The following is a 26,427-nucleotide window of genomic DNA, read 5'->3' as shown; positions in this document are numbered from 1 at the left end:
AGAAATATAGAGACAGAATAGTCTCTGTGGGATATACATAAAAAATGAACTACAATATGGTAATAATACCTAGAGACAATAGAGACAAGGGCCTGAAGGACCAGTTCATGATATGAAGTTTACCACAAAGAATGGTAAGCACAGTTAGAGAAATAACTGCACTGACAAATACATAAAAATAGTGAGAAAGAAAAATAAAATGCCTGTCCCAAAGACAGGCAGGAGGTGGTGGTGGAGGGAAATGGGAGACATTGGTGGCCTGAAAGTTGTACTAGTAAGGGGGTGTACATTCTATGACTGAAACCCTACTATGAACACTTTTGTAACCATGGTGCTCAAATAAATTATTAAAAAAATTAAATTGAGGGGCCGGAGAGATAGCATGGAGGTAAGGCGTTTGCCTTTCATGCAGAAGGTCATAAGTTCAAATCCCGGTGTCCCATATGGTCCCCCGTGCCTGCCAGGAGCAATTTCTGAGCCTGGAGCCAGGAATAACCCCTGAGCATTGCTGGGTGTGACCCAAAAACCACAAAAAAAAATTAAATTGAAAACAAAACAAAACTGAAAATTGAGCTCCCATATGATCTAGCTATAACACTCCTAGGGATGTACCCGAGGAACACAAAAATACAATACAAAAATCCCTTCCTCACACCTATATTCATTGCAGTGCTAGTTACAATAGCCAGACTCTGGAAACAACCAAGATGCCCTTCAACAGATGAATGGCTAAAGAAACTGTGGTACATATACACAATGGAATATTATGCAGCCATCAGGAGATGAAGTCATAAAATTTTCCTATACATTAATGTACATGGAATCTATTATGCTGAGTGAAATAAGTCAGAGGGAGAGAGATAGATGCAGAATAGTCTCCTTTCCATAGATGTTTTAAGAAAAATAAAAGACATTTTTGCAATAATTCTCAGGCAAAAGAGATGAGGGCTGGAAGGTCCAGCTCACAATATGAAGCTCACCACAAAGAATGGTGAGGGCAGTTAGAGAAATAACTACACTGACAATTATCATAACAATGTGAATGAATAAGGGAAGTAGAAAGCCTGTTCGAGTACAGGTGGGGGTGGGGTGGGGAAGGAGGGATATTTGGGAGATTGGTGATGGGAATGTTGCACTGGTGAAGGGGGTGTTCTTTACATGACTGACACCCAACTACAATCATATTTGTAATCAAGGTGCTTCAATAAAGATATTAATAAAAATTAATAATTAAAAATAGACAGGGGAGTAATTGGGACAATGGTGGAGGAAAGGGAATACTCTATTATTGAAATAAAACCTTATAATTAACAGTAATGTAACCTATGAGACTAAATTAAATAAATAAAACCACTTTAAATAAAATTTCAGACATAAAAATGAAAAATTGCACATTTTCTGAGACTCAATTTATGTCTTCAAAAATCATCTTGTATAGAATTATGGCATTTAAGATAATCATTTACATATTGTTAATAGTTTGAAAAAGCTTTACAATTTTATTATGGAGAGAAGCAAATAATTGTTAGTGAAGTAAATAGTGGGTATTTTGACATTCAGTGGGTTATCTTCTTGGGAAAAATTCCCTTTATAATATACCTGTGACCAGCAGAATCAAAGTCTTGTCTTCCTTGGCCATGCTAGAAAATATAGTCATATCATTTTCAATACTGTTTTTCTTTACATTATTTGGCACTCAAAATTGTTGTCATTGTAGCTTTATTTCATGTTACATTTACTTAGAACAGAAATTTATCATGCATTAATTGAGTCTTAATGCTTTACTTAAAAATCAGACTATTCAATAAATGCATTATTTTAGTAATGGAGAATCTTAAACTGATAAGCAGAGGTCAAGTTTGATCAATAGTAGATTAAATAGATTGCTTAAACTAGTTTAATCAACTCTCCCCAGGAGAAATAATTTAAAGATTTAAATGCTATTGAAAATAATGTTAAATTTGTTTATGTCTCATCATTATCTTATTACAATTTAGACAGATAATTTCATTTGTGCATCACAAATGAAACCAAGGATTATTCAATATGCATTGTATGACCAAGACTGTAAAACTAGTGATGGATTGAAACAGCTCTTAACCTGCAAAAATACGACAGGTATGATAAAAATTGAAATTTGAATAGTGATTTATAATCTTTAATATATGAGCCATTGTGATTTTATAATTTGTGACAGTGGTAGTATTTAAATTATTTATATGTGTATAAATAGAAGATGAGCTTCACCATTTTCAACTTTACTCTCCTCGTAGCCAAGTAAGGACATGAACCCACTAATCTTGAGCTACCATTATGTCAACGGACAGTAATGAATGTAAAATGATCATTTAAGTAAGATATTTTTTTGAATTTTAAGATTTTTGAGAAGAATTTCTAGCCGAAAATATGAATGTCAGTTTCTTGAAAGGGAAAACATTTTGAAGAAGATAGATCTTTAAGTGCTTTCTTTTTTTTCTTTGCTTTTTTTTGTTCTGTTTTGTTTTTTTGGCCACACCCGGCTGTGCTCAGGGGTTACTCCTGGCTGTCTGCTCAGAAATAGCTCCTGGCAGGCACGGGGGACCATATGGGACGCCGGGATTCTAACCAACCACCTTTGGTCCTGGATTGGCTGGTTGCAAGGCAAACGCCGCTGTGCTGTCTCTCCGGTCCCTTCAAGTGCATTCTTAATGATGACTTTAGTTACATTGGTTATGAGGATATTCTTCTACTGAAGAGTTTTCGGAGGGCAGCCTTCATATCTCTGTTTCTCAGACTATAGATAAATGGATTCAACATTGGGGTTACTGCCATGTACATCACAGTTATCACAGCATCTTTTAAGCTGTAACTAGTCAGAGGGCGGAAATACATGCCCATGACCGTCCCATAATACAACGAAACAACTGTGAGGTGGGAACCACAGGTGGAAAAGGCTTTGAGCACACTTTTGGTGGATGGGACTCGTAAGACTGTAGAAAAGACCCGGACATAGGATATAATAATGCATATTAAGGGCACAGAGAAAACACCAACCCCTAGATACATCATTTTAACATTAAATTTGATGTCAGAACAAGACAACTTGAGCAAAGGAGTAATATCACAGTAGAAGTTGGCTACTTCCCTGTTTCCACAGAAAGACAGCCTAGATGTGAGCAGAGTGTGAGGGAGAGCATTAGTGTTTCCAACCACCCAAGATCCGACAACTAACAGGACACAAGACCGTGGGCTCATAATTGTTGTGTAATGAAGTGGACGACTGATAGCCACAGCCCGATCATATGCCATTGCAGCCAAGATATAACTATCTGTATTTCCCAAAGCAATCATAAAATACATTTGTGTCAGACATCCCCCAAAGGAGATGGTTTTTGTGTTTAAGAGGTGATTAGCCAGAGTGTTAGGGATGGTTATGGAGGAGAAGAAAATATCAACGAAGGAGAGGTTAGCAAGGAAAAAATACATGGGATTGTGAAGACGAAAGTCAGAGCGAATGGCCAAGATGATGATGAGGTTTCCAATTAATGTGATGGGATAAATGAAGAGGAAGAGGATGAAGAGGATTTCTTCCTGTTCCTTTTGTCCAGTAATTCCAAGAAGAATAAAATTCAGGGTAGAGGATTTATTTACTTCTATCATGGTTCCTTTAGTAAGAATGGGGAGACAGTTACCTAGAATTGTAAATAAAATTACAGTGAGTAATAATTCTTTATCTACCAGCCCTAGCAAAATCAAGTCTATTTCCTTCCTAAGAATCCTATTAAAACGTATTTTCACTGCTACCTTCTGTCAGTTTTATTTGTGAAAAACTTTTCAGTATAAATATTCTCAAATATTTTCTCTTCAATCTTTTATTATTATTATTTCAATTGGTGATACACCCAACTCACTAGGTACTTCAATTTCTGTTTTAGTATACCTGTAGGCTTGCATTTGTAGTGTTTTTCCTATTTCAATGCTTAGCGATTCTGCAAATCGTCCAACCCCCCGTTCTGTCTTTGTAAATAGATTATAAGGGTTTATTTTTTTTGAGAAGTAAAAACATCACATTTATTTTTTTACCATTACAGAGAAATCATTGTTATTTCAAAGAATAGTTGCTTTATTATATGAAACAATAGTTTGTATTTACTATTGAGTTAAATCAAAATTTATTTATCCCATATCTGGAATACCCTTAGACACTCACCCATGTTATAATTTATTTCTACATCTATGCTTTTTATTATTAGAATAATTCTTATATTATTTATATTTTCATTAATTTATTATCTCTTCATAGTAGCTTAGATTATCATTGTTTTTCACCTAAAATATTATAATGCTCCTTTAACTTCTTGAACACAGTTATCTTCCTCTTTGATTCTTGTGCAATGAGGCAAATTCATGTTTTTCTTTTCTTCAAAGACTTAACATTGAGCTAAAGTTTCCCAGGCTCTCTCACCTGAGGTATGATTATGTGACTGAGTTAAAGTCAATTCATCTATGGATTTTAATTGTAGTCTTCCTTTATACTCTCCCCCCCCCCCCTACTGTCAATAGGATGAAAAGCCCTGGGTGCTGACGAGTTGATAGAGTTACGGGGTAGAATGAACCTGTGATACCTAGAAAGGCTACACATTACTAAAGATACCACTTGGAATTGCTATTCAGAAAACAGTAAATTTTACTCTTTTTTATATCTTTATTTAAACATCTTGATTACAAATATGATTGTGATTAGGTTTCAGTCATGTAAAGAACACCCCCTTCACCAGTGCAACATTTTCACCACCAATGTCCCAAATCTCCCTCCATCCCACCCTAAATTTTACTATTTTAAAAATTATCCACTTTGTTATATGTTTGTTATCATAGTCCAAGATGTCCTAAGTAAGTCATGATTTTTCCTATGATGACATATATTCAAAAATTAGCCATATATAAAAATAGTTTAATTCTCAGTTTTCAGTACTTTCTGTATAGTATATGTGAATGATATGCTAGGCATAGAAGATGCAATTATTATAAGATGCTATACATTCCTCCTATCTACAGGAATTTGATCTTGTATTTATTTATTTTTGCTTTTTTTTTTTGGGAGGCCACACCTGGTGACGCTCAGGGGTTACTCCTGGCTATGCACTCAGAAATTGCTCCTGACTTGGAGGACCATATGGGACTCCGGGGGATTGAACCTTGGTCCATCCTAGGTTGTTAGCACATGCAAGGCAAAAAATGCCCTACTGCTTGTGCCTCCACTCTTGACTCCTCTTTTATTTATTTATTTATTTTTTAATGAAGCAAGGTAGTTTTTACTGAAAATTATTTAGAAAGTTGTGAAGGAAGAGAAAGAGAAATATGTGTTCAAAAGAAAGCACAGGGACAGAGAGAGACAATCAAGTGAGATATGAGTTCAACAGAGGTTACAGGCTTGAAGAGCAAACTTGTCCTTTTTAAACATCTCTAAAAGTCACCACAGAAGGACCCAAGTGATAGCATTTGCCTTGCACACATCTCTAAAACTCTAAAAGAACTGGAAAAATATGGGTATCAGAAATAAAAAAAAAAGACACTGAAGTTTTAAGCCACTTTTAACGCTATAAAGTCTCCTTCAATTATCCAAGCACAAATAAGGCCCGATACAGAAAGTTCTGGGATCTAAATTCATCTGTGATATAGTAAATGTGGCCATAGATCAGTATGAATTTAAGGTTTCTGCATAAAATATTTGAAGTAGTTTGAAGTAACATCACAACAACTTTATATATGTTAGAATTGGAATGGAAAAATCAAAAGCATAAAATTTGTAGAAGATATGACTATCTTCAGAGAAAATCAAATGGTATTCTCGAGATTAATCATGAATATCCAGGGAAATCTTTAGAGATATCTATAATATCTCTCTAGAGATGTTATTTGGTCTAAACTCATATTACAGTTCTTACACTTAAATAAGAACAAAATGAGAAAACAGTATTAAAAATTCCTCATTTATATCTTAGTAGAAAATAATAATATTGATAGTATAATTAAAATTCTGAAAGGGGCCGGAGCTATAGTACAGAGGTAGGGCATTTGCCTTGCATGCAGATGACCTGAAACAGACCCGAGTTAGATCCTTGGCATCCCATATGGTCCCCTGAGCCTGCCAGGAGCTATTTCTGCTCACAGAGCCAGGAGTAACTCCTGAGCACTGTGGGTGTGACTCAAAAAAATCCTGAAAAATGTGCCAAATGGTTTATATATATGCATTTATATTCTGTATAAAATAACAAACCTATGAATATTTTAGTGAATTACATATGGACTTTATATACTGTATAAAACAAAAAACTGCTTATTTTAGTGCATTAAATAATACACATATATATTAATAGTATAAATTCTGAATGGAAATATACTCTAAACCCTAGAACACTATTTATCTCAGGCATAATAAAGGTAAATAAGATTTTTAATGTGAACAGTTTCAAGTATCTATAATATGTATTTCTTTAACAAAACCTGAACAAGTATGTCAAAATGTTGTTAGGTAATTCTCTTTGACTTTTTAACACATAATGTATTTATCAGTTTCCTATTGTTGTAGGACTCTGGTGGTGCTTTCTGTGGCACCAAGGCAACACAAAGTTCTAGTGGCAGATGTTGGTGGGATTTATGGTGCTAGAAATTGAACCCAGGGTTGAATAACATCCCTGGCCATGTTATTCTGATAGTTTTAACAAAGTCATAATAATTTCAGTTCTGACACTTTTACCTTTCACTAACATGTTTCCTGTGGCTGTGTATATTTCAAAAAAAAATCTTCAACCTTAATACAGTATATCATACTTTCACTTTTCTCATTCTGGGTTGCCAAGTTATTGTGAAGAAACCACATTAAGGAAGGAAATTAGCCTAGAAATTAACTTTTGATTATATTGTAGTTTGAATCAACACAAAGACTAATTATATTCCAAAATGCAATATATGCAAGGACAATCAAAAAAATAAATGGATTAAAGACTGTAAGAAAAAGTTGACTTAGAAAAGGATAAGAGGTTGGCAAAATTAGTGCACAAGCTAAAGACACAGGGAAACCAAGGATAGAAGTGTCCGAGATAGGAACTTCAGTGTCTGTAAAGTCAGATGTGAGGTATCCTCATAAAAAGAACCATAAAGACCCCCCAGGGATAGAAGCCAGAAATGCATCAGAATGAATTCTAGTAGGCGAGTGAGTGGCTCAAATTGGTTGGAATGAAGCCAGATTTACAGACAACATGGAGCTACTAAAATCCTGGACAGTGTGCTTTGAAATCTCTATCACATGAATATAATGGTTTGGAGGATAGGGACAGAGTAGACGCAGTGCTTTTTTTCCCTAGTATCTGGGTTAGAAGAGACTCAGTATGTCCTCATAGCATCAGGTCAAAGAAATGCAATAGGCAAAGCCAAAGAAATGTCCTGAGTGCAGTGACCCATAAGTGTTTTGATAATGAAATAACATGAACTTCTAATATAACTTGACATTGTATGGATTTTAGTTCCTAAGTTTATAGGCTTGTATATGGCTCAGCAAAAGTGCGCACCCACGTACACACATAAATCAGATAATAAAAAATTGGGGTAGGTAAATCAAAACAACTTCTTCCTCATATTCTTTCTCTCTCTTCCACTCTACCTCATTCACTTCCCTCTATTTTTCTCTCTAACCCCTGTCTTTCCAGCCAATGTTTTATTCTTAGTTTTTACTACTTTTACACAGAATGTTTGACAATTCAATTCACAATTTTTCCGTTTGACAATGTGATGGTTCTACTTACCTCTTGGAGGTTTGGGGAGACCCCAAGAAGAAAATTCATGGAACACACTTGTTAATTATGTGTCCCTGTTATCTTTGTCATAAAAGTGTCTCTTTAAAATTCGGTTTATACCAGGGTGTTAGTTCATATGTTTCTGTGACCCTCACTCCTTACCAAATGAGAAGTTCACAGCCAGCTGGTTTAGCACCTGCTAACATTCCTTTTGGAACTGAGGCATGAAGGAGAGTGGGTCATCTATTTTAAGTAAGAGAAGACAGATTAGGATGTCCTGCAAACCAAAGTCTGAATTTCCAGGTACTAAAACAGAAGGTGTGACCATAAAGCACATTCTCCCTATTAAAAGAAGCAGGAAGGTTCATAGGATAGAGAAAATTGTAAGTTATACACTAGGTTATAAGTCTCCTGAAACACTATTCCTTTGGGTCTTCCTTGTGGCCACAGTCAAAGTAATTGTTGAGATTCATTATACTGCCAGCTATATCCTGAGGGGGATTCAGTGCCTCTCCAGAGTAGTCTTTTAAAAGTAGAGGTTTTTTTTTTTTTCCAGAAGAAAAAGTGAAGCAAGAGAGTTTTCCAGAAAGTATGTTTCCAAGGTCTGAGTTCTGAGCTGGATTAGTCTAGCCTCTCTTCTGAATTCTGGAACCCTCTTTGAAATTTATTACAAACTAGAGCTGCATCTTAGGATACAAGGAGCTGTGGTACAACTTTTCTGGTATTACATTAGCAAATAAGAATCATATTTCACCTTCTATATGAAAAGAAAATTTTGTTTTGGGCAGGAGGCATACAACTGGTTTTCCTCAGGGGCTATTCCTAGTGTTCTGCTCAGGAGTTGCTCTCAGTGGTGCTTGTGGGATCACTTGACTGTGGATTGAATCCAAGCCTCCTTTTCTATGTCTTTGATCTGGGCAAACTTTCTTTTTCTAGTATGTTTTGATTGTTTTGTTTTGGGGACATACCTGACATTACTCAGCTATTACTACTGGCTGTGCACTCAGAACTCATGCCTAGCAAGCTCAGTGGGGGTAAAGCTGGGACGCCAGGATTGAATCTGGGTTGGCCATGTACAAAGCCCTATCCACTATGTTATCACCCCTGCTCCATCTTTTTCTAGTATTTTAATAGTAAATGTCTGGGATTTATTTTTAAAATTGTATTTTTAGAGGTAGAAATTATGATATAATTTAAATAACTTTATGTATGCGGCACCTTTACATTGGCTATGGTTAATGACCATAGAATAAAATAGCACCTCCTGTGCAGGGTGACCTCTTTCTGTAGACTATGGATGATCAAGAGTTAGATCTGTCTGAATTTTGATTGAGGTTCTGTTTATTTCTGGTCATAGTGGACTTTGAGACATTAATAAAATACATTTAATGATATTTTTAGTTGCAATAACAGCAACAACAGCACTATCCTCATAAAATTGTTTGCAGGATCAAATGAATTAATATTCAAGACATTTTTTGTTTATGGTTCTTGGATCATACCTGTCATACCTGTAAGCTAATAACATGCTGTAAATAAGGGAGGCCTGGGGTTATTACTAGCTCTGTGCTCAGAAATTACTCCTGGCAGGCTCAGGGGACCATATGAGATGATGGGAAATGAACCTGGGTTGGCTGTGTGCAAGGCAAAATGCCTACCAGCTATGCTATCATGCTAGCCCTTAACGTTCTTATTAACCAACTAAATTGGTACAGAGTTTTTAGAAACATTTAACCTTTAAATTACTAATTCTACAGTTTATTGCTTTTACACTACAGCTGCAACAATGCTACCTAATAATACCTATTTACTAGCATTTATATACTTTTTGGACAACTTTCCAAAATCATCAGATTTTGTACATTATAAATATTGAAACTTTGTTGAGTTGCATTTTTCTCCAGATAAGCTTCAGGTGGCCGTTGTATCAACTTTGGTTATTTGCTTGGATAATTATCTTCTAACCTTATACTTTGAATCTGTGTTTGCTCTGAGAATTTAAATGTGTAGTACCATCTCACACCACAGAGACTGGCACACATCACAAAGAATAAGAACAATAAGTGCTGGAGAGAATGTGGAGAGAAAGGAACTCTCATTCACTGCTGGTGGGAATGTCGTCTTGTTCAGTCTTTATGAAAAACAAGAGATTTCTCAAAAGACTGGAAATTGAGCTCTCAGATGATCTATTTATACCACTCCTAGGAATATACTCTAGGAAACAAAAACACAATACAAAAATGTCTTTTCACACCTATATTCATTGCAGCACTATTTACCATAGCAAGACTCTGGAAACAACCAAGATGCCCTTCAACAGATGAGTGGCTAAAGAAACTGTGGCACATATACACAATGGAATTTTATGCAACCATCAGGAGAGATAAAGTCATGAAATTTTCCTATACATGGATTGACATGGAATCTATTATGCTGAGTGAAATAAGTCAGAGGGATAGAGATAGACACAGAATAATTTTACTCATCTATGAGTTTTTAAGAAAGCCAAAAGACATTATTGTAATAATGCCCAGAGACAACAGAGATGAGGGCTGGCAGGACTGGCTCTCTATGTGGAGCTCACCACATAGAGTGGTGAGTTTAGTTAGAGATGACTACACTAATTATCATAACAATGTTGGTGAGTGAGAGAAGTAGAATGCCTGTCTCGAATATAGGCAGAGGGTGAGGAAGGAGGAAGATGGGGTGTAGTGTTAAATAATTAATGACGGTACTGGATGGAGATGGATGGAGGGGCCTTTCTGTGCCATTCCAGGCCATGTGGCTCTGCAACCCCCTTCAGCCAGTGGGTCTGGAGGTTCATGAGAGCAGCGGGTAGAAATCTCACTCACAGTCAGGCTTCAGGAAGTATCAGCTTTATTCATACCCTATCCACCACATGAGTGGCCTATATCATAACCAATTAAGCATTCAGCCATTCTTTTTTTTAAAATAAATTATCTTTATTTAAACACCATGATTACAAATATAATTGTAGTTGTATGATTACATTCATGTAAAGAACACCCCCCTTCACCAGTGCAGGATTCCCACCACCAATTTCCCAGATCTATCTAATCCCCACCCCACCCACACCTATTCTCGAGACAGGCTTTCTTTTTCCCTTATTCATTCACATTGTATGATAGTTTTCAGTGTAGTTATTTCTCTAACTGCACTCATCACTCTATGTGGTGAGCTTCATGTCATGAGCTGCACCTACTGAGAAGATAGGGGGAAATAAGGGTTGGGACTGAGGCAGTAAAATATTAGAAATGAGATTTGTAGGGCAGTATCAAGGTCACAATACAAGATGGATGTTATGGATATATAAAATATATGCATACAATACTATCAGCAATGATGTCTTTGATTGTAGCTTCTTCATAGGGGTTTTATTCATGACTCTCTGGGACCCCAATGATTCTTATGTTGTTTCTGTTGAAGTTATCTCAAAGGTCTCTTGTTATTTTGGATTAAAGACCTTTTTTATTCTTTATCAAACCTAAAGCTTTAGGTCTATAGATGAAACTAACTTTAAAGGCATCACTGAAACTAAAGGCATCTTCAAGGATAATACACCACTGACCAAGCAAGTGGAAACAAAGATAAACAAATGGGATCACATCTATCTAAGAAGCTTCTTTACCTCAAAGAAAATGACGAGGAAATGATGACCAAGATAAAAAAAAAACTACCAAGAAATGGGAAAAATTATCACCTAATATTTATCTATTAAGGGGTAAATATCTAAGATACATAAGGAACTGGTAAAGCTCAACAAGAAAAAAAATCCAGGGCCGGAGAGATAGCATGGAGGTAAGGCATTTGAATCCTGGTATCCCATATGGTCCCACGAGCCTGCCAGGAGTGATTTCTGAGCGTGGAGCCAGGAGTAACCCCTGAGTGCTGCCAGGTGTGATCCAAAAACCAAAAGAAAAGAAAAAAAATCCAACCCAAAGAAATACATAGGCAGAAGAAATGAACAGAAATTTTCTTTTTTTTCTTTTTTTTTTTTTTTTTGGTTTTTGGGCCACACCCTGTGACGCTCAGGAGTTACTCCTGGCTATGTGCTCAGAAGTTGCTCCTGGCTTCTTGGGGGACCATATGGGACGCCGGGGGATCGAACCGCGGTCCATCCTAGGCTAGCGCAGGCAAGGCAGGCACCTTACCTCCAGCGCCACCGCCCGGCCCCAACAGAAATTTTCTTAAAGAATATATACAGATGACCTAAAGACACATGAAAAATGCTTCACATAATTAATCATCAGAGAGATGCAAATCAAACTAAGGGTGACATATTGCTTCACACCACAGAGACTGGCACACATCAAGAACAATCAGTGCTAGCATGGATGTGCGGAGAAGGTCTTTCCTTATGGGGAAACAATATGTACTTTCTGCAAAGAACTAGGAACCCAACAACCCTCTCCTGATAATATATTCTAGGGGCCCAAAAACACAATCCAGGGAAAGGCATCTGCACTTCTATGTTCATTCTAGCACTATTCACAATAGCCAAAATCTGTAAACAAGCCAAGTGCCTGAAAACAAATGAGTAGGTAAAGAAACCATAATGCATTTAACACTATGCAACATTACACCAGCTGTTAAGAAAAATTAAGTCATGAAATTTACTTATACATGAGTAGACATGGAGAGTATCATACAGAATGAAATAAGTCAAAGGGAGAGAGACAAAGAATAGTTGCTCTCATCTGTGGTATATTAAAAATAGTATGAGAATAATATTCAAAAACAATAAATATGATATGGTGGTGAAGTGCAGTTAGGAAAGAGAAACATAAGATAATAATAATTGGAAATGATCACTCTGGAAAAAAACTGGATGCTAAAATGAAGTTAAGTGATATGCATAATACTCCTTTAGGAACAGTATTACAAACTGGTGCCTAAAGGAAAAAGGAAGAAGAACTGAGAGAGTGAAAGAGAGAGACAGAGACAGAGACAGAGAGAGAAGAAACAAATTTGTCATAGAGATGGGCTGGGGCAGTGGGAGAATGGGAGGGAAAGTGTGGAAATTGGTGGTAGAAAATGAATACTGGGGACCAGAGAGATAGCACAGCGGCGTTTGCCTTGCAAGCAGCCGATCCAGGACCAAAGGTGGTTGGTTCGAATCCCGGTGTCCCATATGGTCCCCCGTGCCTGCCAGGAGCTATTTCTGAGTAGACAGCCAGGAGTAACCCCTGAGCACCGCTGGGTGTGGCCCAAAAACCAAAAAAAAAAAAAAAATGAATACTGGTAAAGAATATGTGTTGCAACATTCTATGACTGAAACTCCACTAGCAACTGTTGGGACGTGGGTTCTGAACAAGGAAGGACTCCATTTTGTAAAGGCCACATGACAGGCTTCTTTCAGGTTCTGAGCAGGGAGAGATGCCATTTTGTAAGAATCACATGGTAAGTCTTCACAAGTCTATTTCCATTAGTACTGCTCAAAGCTACCTGGCCATACCAGGTAGCCTATCAGAGAAGGATAATGGAGTAATAGGAAGGTACCTCTACAATAGTCAATCATTTTAAAGATCATCAGGAAGCTGGAACCTCCCTATATCCTTCCCTATATAATCTTCCTCAAGATCTTGTGTGGGGCTCATCTCCTTCCGGAGATGGTTCTGGCTGGCCAATGTGGGGGCCTTATTGGCAGATAGACTAAAGTATTAAATTTTATTCCAGTTTCTTGGTCTCACCCTATGAGTCTGGACTCTAGTAGCAATGACTTTTAAACTCTCTATATCACAGATTTAATTTAAAAATGCATGATTTAGGGGCTAGAGTGGTGGCACAAGCGGTAAGGTATCTGCCTTGCATGCTCTATCCTAGGACAGACCGTGATTTGATCTCCGGCATCCCATATAGTCCCCAAGCCAGGAGCGAGCGTCACCAGGTGTGGCCCAAAAACAAACAAAAAATGCATGATTTAATAACAAAAAATGTTCTAGGGAGGAAGTATCCCAAATATTTTTTGCTATGTTTAGTAAAGTTGATTCTTTGTTTCCCTGATGAGTAGAAAACTTTCAAGTCAAAGGTAGTTACAAAGATAGATTTTTCACAGTCTATTTTGTAGTTATTTCATAAATATTTGCTGAATTAATGTGTTTTCTGTGGGGAATGAGGGCTCAGAGAAGATGACTCTGCTATATTAATTTAATTTTCATTTCTTTTTATAAATTATTAAATATAATTAATTTTATACATTTTATAATTTGCTCTAATTTTATTAGATTACTTACTAGTTTGTTTCCCATTAACATAATGTTACTTTTAGTGACTTAACTTGGAGATATGACTTTTGTTATTATAAGAATGACTTAAAGGGGGCCGGAGCAATAGCACAGCGGGAGAGTGTTTGCCTTGCACATGGCAGATCCAGGACGGACCTTGGTTTGATCCTGGGTGTTGCATCCCCCCGAGCCAGGAGGGATTTCTGAGTGCATAGTTGGGAGTAACACCTGAGTGTCACAGGATGTGGCCCAAAAAGAAAAAAAAAAGAATGACTGGGGCCGGAGAGATAGCATGGAGGTAAGGCGTTTGCCTTTCATGCAGAAGGTCATCGGTTCAAATCCCGGCGTCCCATATGGTCCCCCGTGCCTGCCAGGAGCAATTTCTGAGCATGGAGCCAGGAGTAACCCCTGAGCACTGCCGGGTGTGACCCAAAAACCACAAAAAAAAAAAAAAAAAGAATGACTACAGTTTATCTACATTAACGTTGCATCTAGATAGTTCATCTATACCTTCATTTTTTTTTTAAATGAAAAAGTCAGCTGATCCCGAAGGACCTGGTTTTGATTCCCGGCAACCCATGTGGTCCCCGGAGCATGCCAAGTGCAACTTCTGAGCACAGAGTTATGAGTAACCCCTGAGCATGGTTCTGTGTGGCCCAAAAACGAGAGAGAGAGAGAGAGAGAGAGAGAGAGAGAGAGAGAGAGAGAGAGAGAGAGAGAGAGAGAGAGAGAGAGAGAGAGAGAGAGAGAGAGAGAGAGAGAGAGAGAGAGAGAGAGAGAGAGAGAGAGAGAGAGAGAGAGAAGAAGAAGAAGAAGAAGAAGAAGAAGAAGAAGAAGAAGAAGAAGAAGAAGAAGAAGAAGAAGAAGAAGAAGAAGAAGAAGAGAAGAGAAGAAGAAGAAACTCAATGTACTTAGTAATTAGGATATATCACTCCATCCAATACATAAACCCCTTTTTCTGAGTCACCCACAGAGACATGATAAAATTTATTTCATCTTAGCAATGTAATAATAATTACAAAATGTAAATTCTAAAAATATAGTTAAAAACCTTTTACATAATGGAAAACAACTAAAACAAGCTGTACTTTGCAGAAATATACATAGAAGCCTCAAAAATTGTTAGAAGCTAAATAAGGGGGAAATGAGCATATTATTTAAGATGTGAGGGAATACAAGATGGGTTAGTAAAGAAATAAAAATGTGGAGCATCAAAATTTTTAATTTTCTCATTGAATAGGAAAACTATATTTGGAATTATACCTAGGCTGAGTTTATAAATTCTTCATCTTCTAGCAAAGATTAACAAGAATCATATCACCAAAGGAAAGCCAATGCTATTGAGGTTTCAGACTTTCCATGAATGAAGGCATGGGAAATACTTTAAGTGGAGACTAAGTGCTAAGTTATTTGACAGCTTTCTTCAGATATTTGAACATCATATATGTCGCCATTTTTTTCTGTAGGCTATTTGCTTTTTATTTTCTTAGTTCTAGAAGTGCATATTTTTGCAATTTATAGTCTCAAATGTTTTTAAAAAACCTTTATTCTCTTTTAAGATATGGCATGCATACAAATCTCTATTAATCAATTTAAACATACATTTATATGATTTCTATTTATAGAATTAACCCAACTGTAAAACAAGGTATTTTATGTATAATCATTGTCAGATTATATTTTTGAGACAATACATATTTTTTGGTTATTTTTGGCTACACCCAGTGAAACTCAGGGGTTACTATGTGCTCAGAAATCGCTCCTGGCTCAGGGAACATATGGGAAGCTAGGGATCAAACCCAGGTCCATCTTTGGTCAGCTGCTTGCAAGACAAGCTCCCGACCACTGTGCCCCTTTTGAGACAATATTTTAATAAATACATACTAATTCCACTTTTACTCATTGGGTTTTTCTTAAATCATCAAATTGTAAAAACACGTAGAGTTATATATTAAGACAAATCCTATATTAAGAAGTTGCTTTCTTTTCTTTTCTTCTTTTAACCCCACATCCTATCCCTGCTGCTAAGGCCAACCAGTTTTTCCAGCAGAAGTTGCTTTCATAGTAATTATTAAATACTTGCTAACATAAAGTACATTTGAATAGTTTGTTAACAATGAAAAGAATGAGTTATTGTGATGGTCATATCTTATGTTAGTGACAAGGCAGGTTCTGTTATTCTTAACAGAGATGTAAAGGCTGACTCTCAGTATTTCTTAATTTTAATCTAATAGAGAGGACAATAACAGACATGAGTCCCATAATCCAGTATATATTTTGTCAATTACTGTGACAGAGCAGTAGAAAAATATACAAAGTGACTGAATAAGAGGTAATATAATTACTAAGATATCAATAATAAGACATAATAATAATAAGACAAAAAATTTCTGACTGAGAAGATTAAAAGAAGGTTCTTGAAATATGCTGACATCGAGATGAATTTCCAAAATTCATCCTAATTGGTGTCTGAAGTCTCCAATGTATAAACCCATATTGATTACAAGAAGATTCTCTTGCTAAATAGTTTGCTCAGAGCAGCCTTCATGTCTCGGTTTCTTAGGCTATAGATGAATGGATTTAACATTGGAGTCACAATCATGTACATCACAGTTAATATAGCATCTTTTAAGCTGTGACTAGTCAGAGGGCGGAAATACATGCCCATGACTGTCCCATAATACAATGAAACAACTGTGAGGTGGGAACCACAGGTGGAGAAGGCTTTGCGTACACCTTTTGTAGATGGAACTCGTAAGACTGTGTAAAAAACCCGGACATAGGATATAATAATGCATATTAAAGGCACAGAAAAAACACCAACTCCTAGATACATCATCTTTACATTAAATTGGATATTAGAACATGATAACTTGAGCAAAGGGACAATGTCACAGTAGAAGTTGGCTACTTCCAGATTTCCACAGAAAGTCAGACCAGCTGTGAGCAATGTGTGGATGAGGGCATTAGTGTTTCCAACTATCCATGATCCAACAACTAACAGGACACAAGTCCGTGGGCTCATAATTGTTGTGTAATGGAGTGGACGGCTGATGGCCACAGCACGATCATATGCCATTGCAGCCAAAATATAGCTGTCTGTGTTAGCCAAGGAAATCATAAAATACATTTGTGCTAGGCACCCCCCAAAAGATATTGCTTTGTTGTGTAAGATATAGTTGTACAGTGTCTTAGGGATAGTTACAGAGGAGAAGAAAATATCAATAAAAGAGAGGTTGGCAAGGAGAAAATACATGGGACTGTGAAGGTGAATGTCAGAGTGAATGGCCAAGATGATAAGGAGGTTTCCAATCACTGTGACAGGATAAATAAATAGGAAGAGGATGAAGAAGATTTCTTCCTGTTCTTGCTCATTGCTAACTCCTAAGAGAATGAAGTCCAGAGTAGAGGATTGGTTTTCTTCCATCACAGATCCCTTATAAAGGCAAGATGAATACAGAATTATTGAGGAAATAATTTATTGTTTTAGTAATATATTCTTGATCATATTTAATCATTGTACTTCTATTTGAGATGGTAAAGCTAGGAATGCTCTGTATTTAGAATAACCTCTATTCACCAGTTGGAAAATTGTCAGATAGCTATTCACATGTATATCTGAGAATTTATCAATGTGCAAAAATGTGGTTATTTTCCCAATCCCAGCAGTGCCACCAAACACCATAGATATACTCATTTAGGAAATAATTAAATTTATATTGCATCTGATATTTTCTTAGGCCCATGGAAAAACATGAGCATATAAACCATTAATTTTTATCACATTATTTAAATATTTACTAATATAGTCATATATTCATATATAGTCATAAAGTCTCTATTCTCAGGAACTTAATGGGGAAAATAGGTTTGCATCTTATTTTATTGCTCATTCAAAGAACAACATTTTGGAATATCTGAAGAAAGGACTTCAATTCAAATAATGTGCCATATAGATGATAGTATGTCTGATTTAAAGTTCTTCACTAAACAATCTCAGTGTGATCAGAGTCTACCGGTAGTGTTTTTAAATATCTACAAAACCATTAGAAGAGTATAAATAATTAAAAAAAGGCAGACTATAGGGGCCAGCGCAGTGGCGCTAGAGGTAAGGCATCTGCCTTGCAAGCACTAGCCTAGGACGAACTGCTGTTCTATCTCCTGGCGTCCCCCAAGCCAGGAGCGATTTCTGAGTGCATAGCCAGGAATAACCTCTGAGCATCAACGGGTGTGGACCCCCCCAAAAAAACCAAAGAAAAACAAAAAAGGGCAGACTATATTCTAGAAAAACAATTTCATAAAATTTCTCCTCATTTTTAAAGTATAGTTTTATTCTTTTTTACAGGTTATATTTATTTTCCAAACCTTTGTGTATAGTAACAATACATTTTTTACATTATTTTTTACTTCATTATTTCTTTTGGGACCTCATTGCAACCTCATAGTGGCTTTATCTATTACTAGTAAATTAGTTATATTTGCATTGTTGACATCTCCTATATGTCCATATTTATCATACTTGAATAGAAATATGTAGATAAAAATAACTTACTTTGCATAGCCAATATAAGTAGTTTAAAATCTATTTTTAGACCAAGGATGAAGTGTTAGGAAGAAGGGGTGTTTGCCAACTCTACAGTGCTTAGGGCCTACTCCTGAATTTTTATTCACTCTGCATTTCAAGTGGTGCTTGGGGGATCATTTGACTCAGGCTCCTACATGAAAAGTATTACACTAAACTCATTTAGTCTTCTAACCTCTGCAAGCTTTTTACAAAAAGTTTACATCATTTTTTTAAAATAAGGAAACAAAAAAGTTGAACAAATTCATAGGAAAAATAATTGTGTACAGTCCCCCTAAACAGGTAAGTAAGTAAAATAATTAAAAAATGACCCAGCTCCCAATGAAAATGATGGCTGCCAACTCTTCTAAGGGAGTCTGATCCAGTATGAAAACTCTGAGACCTCTCAGAATGGGTAGGAGAAGGTTCCCCTTATTCCCTGAAGGCACAACAGCCCACTGCCACACTTGATACCCTCTAACAGAAATGCCCAACTCCACAACTTAATTTTATCAAGTTGACAAGACACCATATTTGTTCCAGATCTATAGTTCCTGGACCCCAAAACTTAATAGTAGTACCAGATCTGTAGGATCACAGGAAATCTGATGGGAAAGTTCAGTGAGCCTGCACAGTAACACAGAAGGTTCGACTAACACCAACCATAGTCCAGTAGATCCTTAAATACTAAATTTAGTAACACCATTGAGAGAAATAACAATTATTTCAAAGTGTTGATCTAAGTTTTTATTATTCCACTTGCTTTTGTGTTTTAACAAACAATATAAAGTAAATTTGTTTGTACATACAAGGGGACAGACTAGGATGGTTGGTGGGAAACTGGGAATGCTAGTGGAGGAAAGTCACACTCACAGGTGGGATTGGTTTTTGAACATTTAATATATAAAACATTGGTGGAAGGATTGGTGTAGTACTCAATGGTGTAGTACTCAACTACAAGACTATATAGACAGCAACTATAAGACAGTGACTTCAATGTTGACATATGCTGCTAACAAGGCGTTGGTCTAACGCACAGCTGACTAGGTTTGATCCCAGAACATTGCTATGGTTTCCTGAGAATTACCAGGAGAGATTCCTGAGCACAGATCCAGGAAGGAGTAAACCCTGAGAAAGCCTCCAAAACTGACCCCCAGACAAAAAAGCAAAATAATTTACCTAAGAATATTGAGATTATAAAAAATAATATGTATATAAGCTCAGTTTGTGGAAAGGGGGCACAGATGGATATACTCAGCGCTGATTTTGTGGTTGGCTCAGGAGACCATATGTTGTGCCAGAGATAGAACCCAATATCGAATTCTTGCCAATAAAGAACCTTACTTGCTGTACTATTTCTGTGGCCCTGGAACTCTTTTCTAAGATAACGTGTTTATATGACTTCTAGTGCATGATATGAGCGTGTGTGCAGACACAACAGTAACATATGATATTATTTCAGGAGGCTGAGCCATCATTTTCTTGTCTTGTTTCCTTTTAGAAAGCCTAAGAAGAAGCATTATTAAGAGGAGGGCACTTTCTTCCTTATCACAATGTTCAGTGTGTGTGTGTGTGTGTGTGTGTGTGTGTGTGTGTGTAGTGTATGATTTTTTCTCTCAATACTAATTTAAAATTTGAGGTCTGAAGCCAAGATGTGAGCACTAATTTTCTCATTACCTTTATATATAATTTTAAATTTTAAAATAAAAAATGACTTTATAATTTTACTTACCCCTTGGAAGTTTTTTAAAGGCTAAAGGAGAAAATACATGTAGTGAAGTTGAGGGCTATTTATCCCCTGGCATCACTATCAGAAAAATCTCTTCTCTGGAAACAATATAGATGTATATAAAAGTCCTTGTTCTCTGACCTTCACTCTTTTTCCACAAATGGGAAGTTGCTAGTCAGTTTGTGTAGCACCTGATAGCATTCCTTTTGGAGACAGGCATCCTGAAAAAAGTGTCATCAATTGGTCTGAAGAGGGGGATAGTCTTTCATTCCTGCGTCAAGGAACTGAGGTAGTTTGGAAAGAGGATCTCCAAGTTTCTCAACCATAGAGCTGAAAGAGAAAAAAAAAGAGTGTGTTTTATTGTTTATGGAGCTTGAAGATTAGAATTTTCCTCAAGGAAACAAGAAAGTTATGGCAAAGAAAAATTGTGAATTATGTACCAGGTTATAAAGTCTCTTGAAACTTGACTCCCTTGACTCTTCATTCAGGCCATAGTCAGAATAATTGTTGCAACTTATTCCTCATTACAGGTATCCCCTGAGGAGACACAGTGGTTCTCAAGTGCAATTGTTTACATATTTATTTTCTGGAGGTAAATATGGTCAAGAGGGTTTCTGAGATAATGTATTTATTTGCATGTATAGGTGTTGAACTGACCAATTCCACCTTATATTGGAATGTGGGCCCTTTAATCTGCTGCTCAAGCTGAGGATAGAAGGGATGCAGAACAATTCCATACAGCAGAAGAGATGGGAAAAGAACCTTAAAGCAAATGATCAGACAATGGAAAAACAACTAAAAGAATGTGAACAGATGAAAATAGAAGTCTTTGATAAACTCAAAAGAAACTACATTTGCCCAAGTCACTTGGCAAGTCAAGTGACTTGGGCAAATTCAAATGTTGATATTCAGGTTTAAGTCCACATGTATAGATATAAAACGACCTATATTTCAATGAAACTTCAATGCTTAATAGAAAGATAAATTCACTCTATAGATTGTTTTCTTCCTCATCTAGAAAGATAGATTAATAATACTAATAATGCCCACTCAGTAGAATCACTATGAGATGGCTATATGTTTAATATATGGGGTATAGCCCTTACCAATAAGTGATGACTGTAATCATTGGCTACTTCATTATTGATAACCAGAAAGTAAGTTGAGAAGCTTTTAGAATAATTAAATGACTTTGAAGGATCATTGAGGATTTAACTTGGTTTCCTTGCTTTCCATTTGTTAGAAAAAATAGCAAGTTTTGCAGGGATGTTGGAAGCTGAATCTTTAGAACATGAGTTTTGCATAACAAACCTTTCATATTGAGAGTAAGGAGTGACCTGTTTTTAAAAAGCTACTATTCAACAGATTCCTCATTCCCAGACACAAAGTAGGATTCAGGAAGCCAGCATGGGACTTTTTCAGACAACCACATAGCATGTTTTCATGCTCCTGTGTTGGCTTCTATAAGATATCTCAGCAGATTTTTTCCTATGCTCACATCAAAAAATAAACCAACCACATAAAGACAAAATATAAAACAAACCCACCACTTTTGAGTAACTCAAAAGCATACTTAACAGTAGGATGCAGGTGGCATCAGATCGATGAATTCCAGATCTAAGTCTATAGACAGCTTCCTATGGTTGTGTCGCCTCCCCAAACAGGATTTTGAATCCATATCACTGAACAATCTTTGGCTTTTACTGTGGGATTGGGAGTAATGGCTTGCTTACCTTTTCTTGGTATGCATCCTTTAGTTGCTTGATTCTGATTTATACCCTCAGTAGGCTTGAGTATTGTATGAAAAGTTAGGACAAAATCCCAGTGGTTATTTGGGTATGACTGTTACTTAATTTAACAGTTAAGAAGGTACTGGCATCTCCCCTCCTTCCATGTGCTCTGAAATGCCTACTGATCTGTCACTGAAGCTTTGGGTTCTGCCTTTCTTTGCTGTTGCTTTATCCTCTTGAATTTGCTTGATTCTTGGGCCTTGTATACTTAGGTGAGACTTTTTCCTGCTTTCTCACCAGGACTCAGATGTGTCAGGAAAGAGAGACTCTCTTTCATCCCTTTGGACTTGAGTATAGGGTCAAAGAAGGTACCTACAATGTATCTTTCTTTTAAATGTTGGCTATTTTCTGCCTTTTAACCATTTATAAAATCTCTTTGACAAAGATTGAAAGAATTGATATCTGATTTGTGGCCCTCTTTTAAGATTTTATCTTCACCCTTTAGCCACTTCCCTGATTGGTTTGGCATTTCACATTTTAAATGACCATTGTATTTAACTAGATGCCTTGCTCTCCTCCCCTCTTTCGTCCACTTCCTTGTTAACAGGATTTCCCTAGTAAACTTTACTATTGCTTATATTTTTCTCAATAGATTCTTCCACTAACCCATGTAACTGCTGTCACTCTCATCAAGCCTTTGTGTTTGTCATTTGTGGGAGATTTATTGCTTTAGTGGGCTGGGATATACATATAGGTATGTTATTGTTAGAGTCTGGAGTCGAAGGAAAGCTGAGCAAAACTTTAATCTGTCTACCAACAGTCCCAAAACTGACCTGTCAGGGTCATCTCTAGAAGGAGACGAACCCTGCCCAAGGACATGAATAGGATTATACAGGGGAAAGGATATAGGGAGGTTCTAGTTTTTTGATGAGCTTTAAAATGATTAGCTGTTGTCTAGAGGTACCATTCTACTGATCCCTTATGTCCTTCCCTGATAAGCTACCTGATATGGCCAGATAGTTTGTGTATTCAAGACTTACTCCTGGCTCTGCACTCAGGGATTACTATTGATTGGGCTCTGGGTGCTAGGGATCGAACCTGAGTCAGCTGCATGCAAGATAAATGTTCTACCTATTGTGCTATTGTCCTGGTATTGCTAATAAATTTCTAATATCATCAAAAAAAAAAAGAAACTACATTTGAATTATTGGAGTCCTGGAGACCCAGGAAGAGAATAATAAGAGAAGTTGGAGGAAGAGTGAGAAGAGGAAGAGGAGGAAGAGGAAGAAGGGGAAGAAGAAAAGGAAGAAGAGTAAGAAGTGGAAGAAGTAGAAGAAAAAGAAGAGGAAGAATAAGAGGAAGAAGAGGAAGAGGAAGAAGGGCAATAAGCAGAGGAAGAAGTGGAAGACATAGAAGAAAAAAGAGAAAGAATAAGAGGAAGAAGAGGAAGAGAAAGAAGGGTAATAAGCAGAGGAAGAAGAGGAGGAAGAGAAGAAGAGGAGGAAGAAGAGAAGAAAAAGAAGAGAAAAGAGGAGAAAGAGGAGGCTAGGGATGTGATTTAATTTGTAGAGCAGATGACTTATAGGTGTCAATGCCTAGATTTGATCCCAGATGATCTCATATTCATGCTCTAATATTCTCACAACTTGTATGAATTTGTGTACATATATGTATGTATAAAATATGTGATATACTTATGCATGCTCACATCTGATAAAGCAACTGTTTAAAAATAAAAAAAATAAACTTACACGTATACTTTGAAAAAAAATCTGCTGCTCAGTACAAATTGAAGCCACTCCTTTTGGAGTAAAGAATTTCAGTACAGTTGAATGGGTCTTTATTTCAGCCAGACTGAAGCCTCACAAAGAGTTAAGTGTCACCCTAAAGGAGAAATTCAATCTCAGATTTCCTATAATTCTACATGGAAAAGCTTAGTATGGGAAGATGTACTTTATTTTCTAGCATACAGATACTACTTGTATCTTTTAAATTTATTAAAATCTATATCTTTAGGTCTATTTATAAACTAGTCCATTTCATGTATATCACCTTTGTAGCAGTTATGATTAATAATAATCTTGTGAATTATATTTCTTACAGAAAAGATGGCATTTTATTTCTATAGATAACTATGTAGAAGATCTTGAGCTTTCATTACATTTCAATTCAAATTCTGCATATTTCTGATTGCAATTGACATCAGACAATTATTTGAAATCTTATTCATGTCAAGAAATATTAGTACTAATGTCTAAATGATTTAATATATGAAACTTTGTTTAAAAAGAGTTACTACATAGAAACTGTTATTTTACTAGTTCAGCTCTACTTATGTAATCTTATACTATTATATTTTTATGTTACTCTGAAATATTCCTTTGAGTTCTGTTCATGATTTATATAAAAAATTTTTAGTTCTCATTTTATACCACCATATTGGTTGTGATTTATTTACTGTATGCTCAGATCATGCATGAAATGTCCAGTACACAGGACTCTTACTTAGGTTTGGAAAAATCATATCCTGTGACAACATGTACAAGCTGGCATCTCATTTGAAATAGTTCCTACCGAAAAACTACATTTTTCTTTCAGTGTCCATTTTTCTTTCAGTGGGGGTAGTAAATACCCCACTAAAAAACCACATTTTTCTTTCAGTGGGTTATAGATACCCCACTACTATGGGATTTTATTGATTAGGCAGTGGTTGAAGCATGAAGCTGTTTAAAGGTGTAAAAGAGAACTATGATAAAATGGTGTCTCCATATCAAACATTGTAGATACTTTTTGTAGATAATGTACTTTCATTAATTTGTCAAATGAATATAAATATTTGACTTATTCCCAAAAGAAAATATTTATAGGAGAAGAATAAATTTAATTTTCTTTAATTTTTACTTTGGCCAAACCTGGTGGCTTATTACTCCTGGCTCTGAATTTGGTTGGTTCAGGGGAACATATGAGATGCTGGTATTGAACCTGGGTCAGATACAGGCAAAATAAGCACATTAGCACTGTATTATCTCTCCAAACCCCTTTTAAATTTATTTGTTATTATTTCAAATTATTATAGTAATATTTTAGATGACTATAATAGTCAAAGTTTGTATTATCAGTGTAAAAAACCACACAACTAATGTGCCCATGACCTCCAATAGTTTTCCTACATCATTTCTACTTGGATCTTCTTATCTCTAGATCCTGCCACACACTGCTTATTAATAACTTTTGTAACTGAATACCAAGACTGTTATTATTTGTTACTATCTCCTTGTTTAGTCTTTCTATATTCCATAAAGGATGGGTGAAATTATTTTCTTCACCCTCTGACTACTTTGCTTAGTCTGATAACCTCCAATTTCATCTATATTTCTGTGAACTGCATGATTTTATCACTTATAAAAATTCAGAGTACTCTACTCAGCATATACACCACAATTTCTTTATTCATTTATCTGTTGTTGGATATTTTAAGTATATACATGTTCTGGCTATTGTATTAAAATGCTACAACGAACACAGGAGCATTAGTTGTTACTAGTCTTAATATGGTATGTTCACTGGTGAGATAATATTTCATTGTTATTTTGATTTGCACTTCTATAATAATAAGTAACAATAAACATGCCTACTAATCATCCTTATGTCTTTGGAAAAGTGTTAATACCAACTTATGTTTTCTGGCAGGGATATTTTTATGTTGTTAAGCTTTGTGAATCGTTAGCATATTTTGTATATTAGTTCTTTATTACTGGGTAACAGTCCCAGATTAACAGGAATAAAACAAAGATTCTTTGAAGATTAAGAAAAGAGGCAAAGATATAAGAAAAGGGGGAAGAAGCAATAATACAATAGATATGGTGTTTGCCTTGCACGTAGTAAACTGGGGTTGGATAACCAGCCTCCTCTATGGTCCCCCCTGAGCCCAAAATAGTTATTCATGAGCACAGAGCCAAGAAGTCACCATAACATAACAAAAAAGAAATTTTAGAAAAGCTCTGGAGCAATAGTATAGAGGGAAGAGGACTTGTTTTGCAAATGATATAGGATCCATCCTCTGCATCCCTGTGGTCCCTTATGGCAAGTCCAGGAGTGAGTGTAGAGTGAGGAGTGTAGAATGAGTGTAGTCAGGATTAAGTCCTGAGCACTTCCAGGACTGCCACCAAACTAATAGAACAAAACAAAACAAAAATAAAATAGAAAATGTATTGAGTCAGGGTGTGAAGAACAGCACAGTCAGAAAGCCTCGACTGTGTTCTTTGTACACTATTTATTGCTAGACTCAGTAATCATCAGGAAAAGAATACTTTGGTCAAATACCTATCTTAATCTATCCAAGCTAGATTTTTTCACATCTAGAGTTTTACAAACATCTTTGTAATAG

General features: G+C 36.2%; 2 protein-coding genes across 2 annotated transcripts; both read right to left on the bottom strand.

The window, feature by feature from the left end:
• Positions 1-2,709: 2,709 nt before the first annotated feature.
• On the bottom strand, positions 2,710-3,639 carry LOC126021140 (olfactory receptor 1A1). The gene has a single exon (XM_049782623.1). The coding sequence runs from the start codon at positions 3,637-3,639 to the stop codon at positions 2,710-2,712; it is 930 nt and encodes a 309-aa protein (XP_049638580.1).
• A 12,881-nt stretch (positions 3,640-16,520) lies between these two features.
• Positions 16,521-17,447, bottom strand: LOC126021538 (olfactory receptor 1A1-like). Its single transcript, XM_049782647.1, has one exon. It carries the CDS (start codon positions 17,445-17,447, stop codon positions 16,521-16,523), a length of 927 nt encoding a protein of 308 aa, XP_049638604.1.
• Positions 17,448-26,427: the final 8,980 nt, after the last annotated feature.

The sequence above is a fragment of the Suncus etruscus genome, chromosome 1 (genome assembly GCF_024139225.1).
Source record: "Suncus etruscus isolate mSunEtr1 chromosome 1, mSunEtr1.pri.cur, whole genome shotgun sequence".
Classification (NCBI taxonomy): domain Eukaryota; kingdom Metazoa; phylum Chordata; class Mammalia; order Eulipotyphla; family Soricidae; genus Suncus; species Suncus etruscus.
Note: the sequence above shows the minus strand (reverse complement) of the source record. Positions and strands in the feature narration are given on the sequence as shown.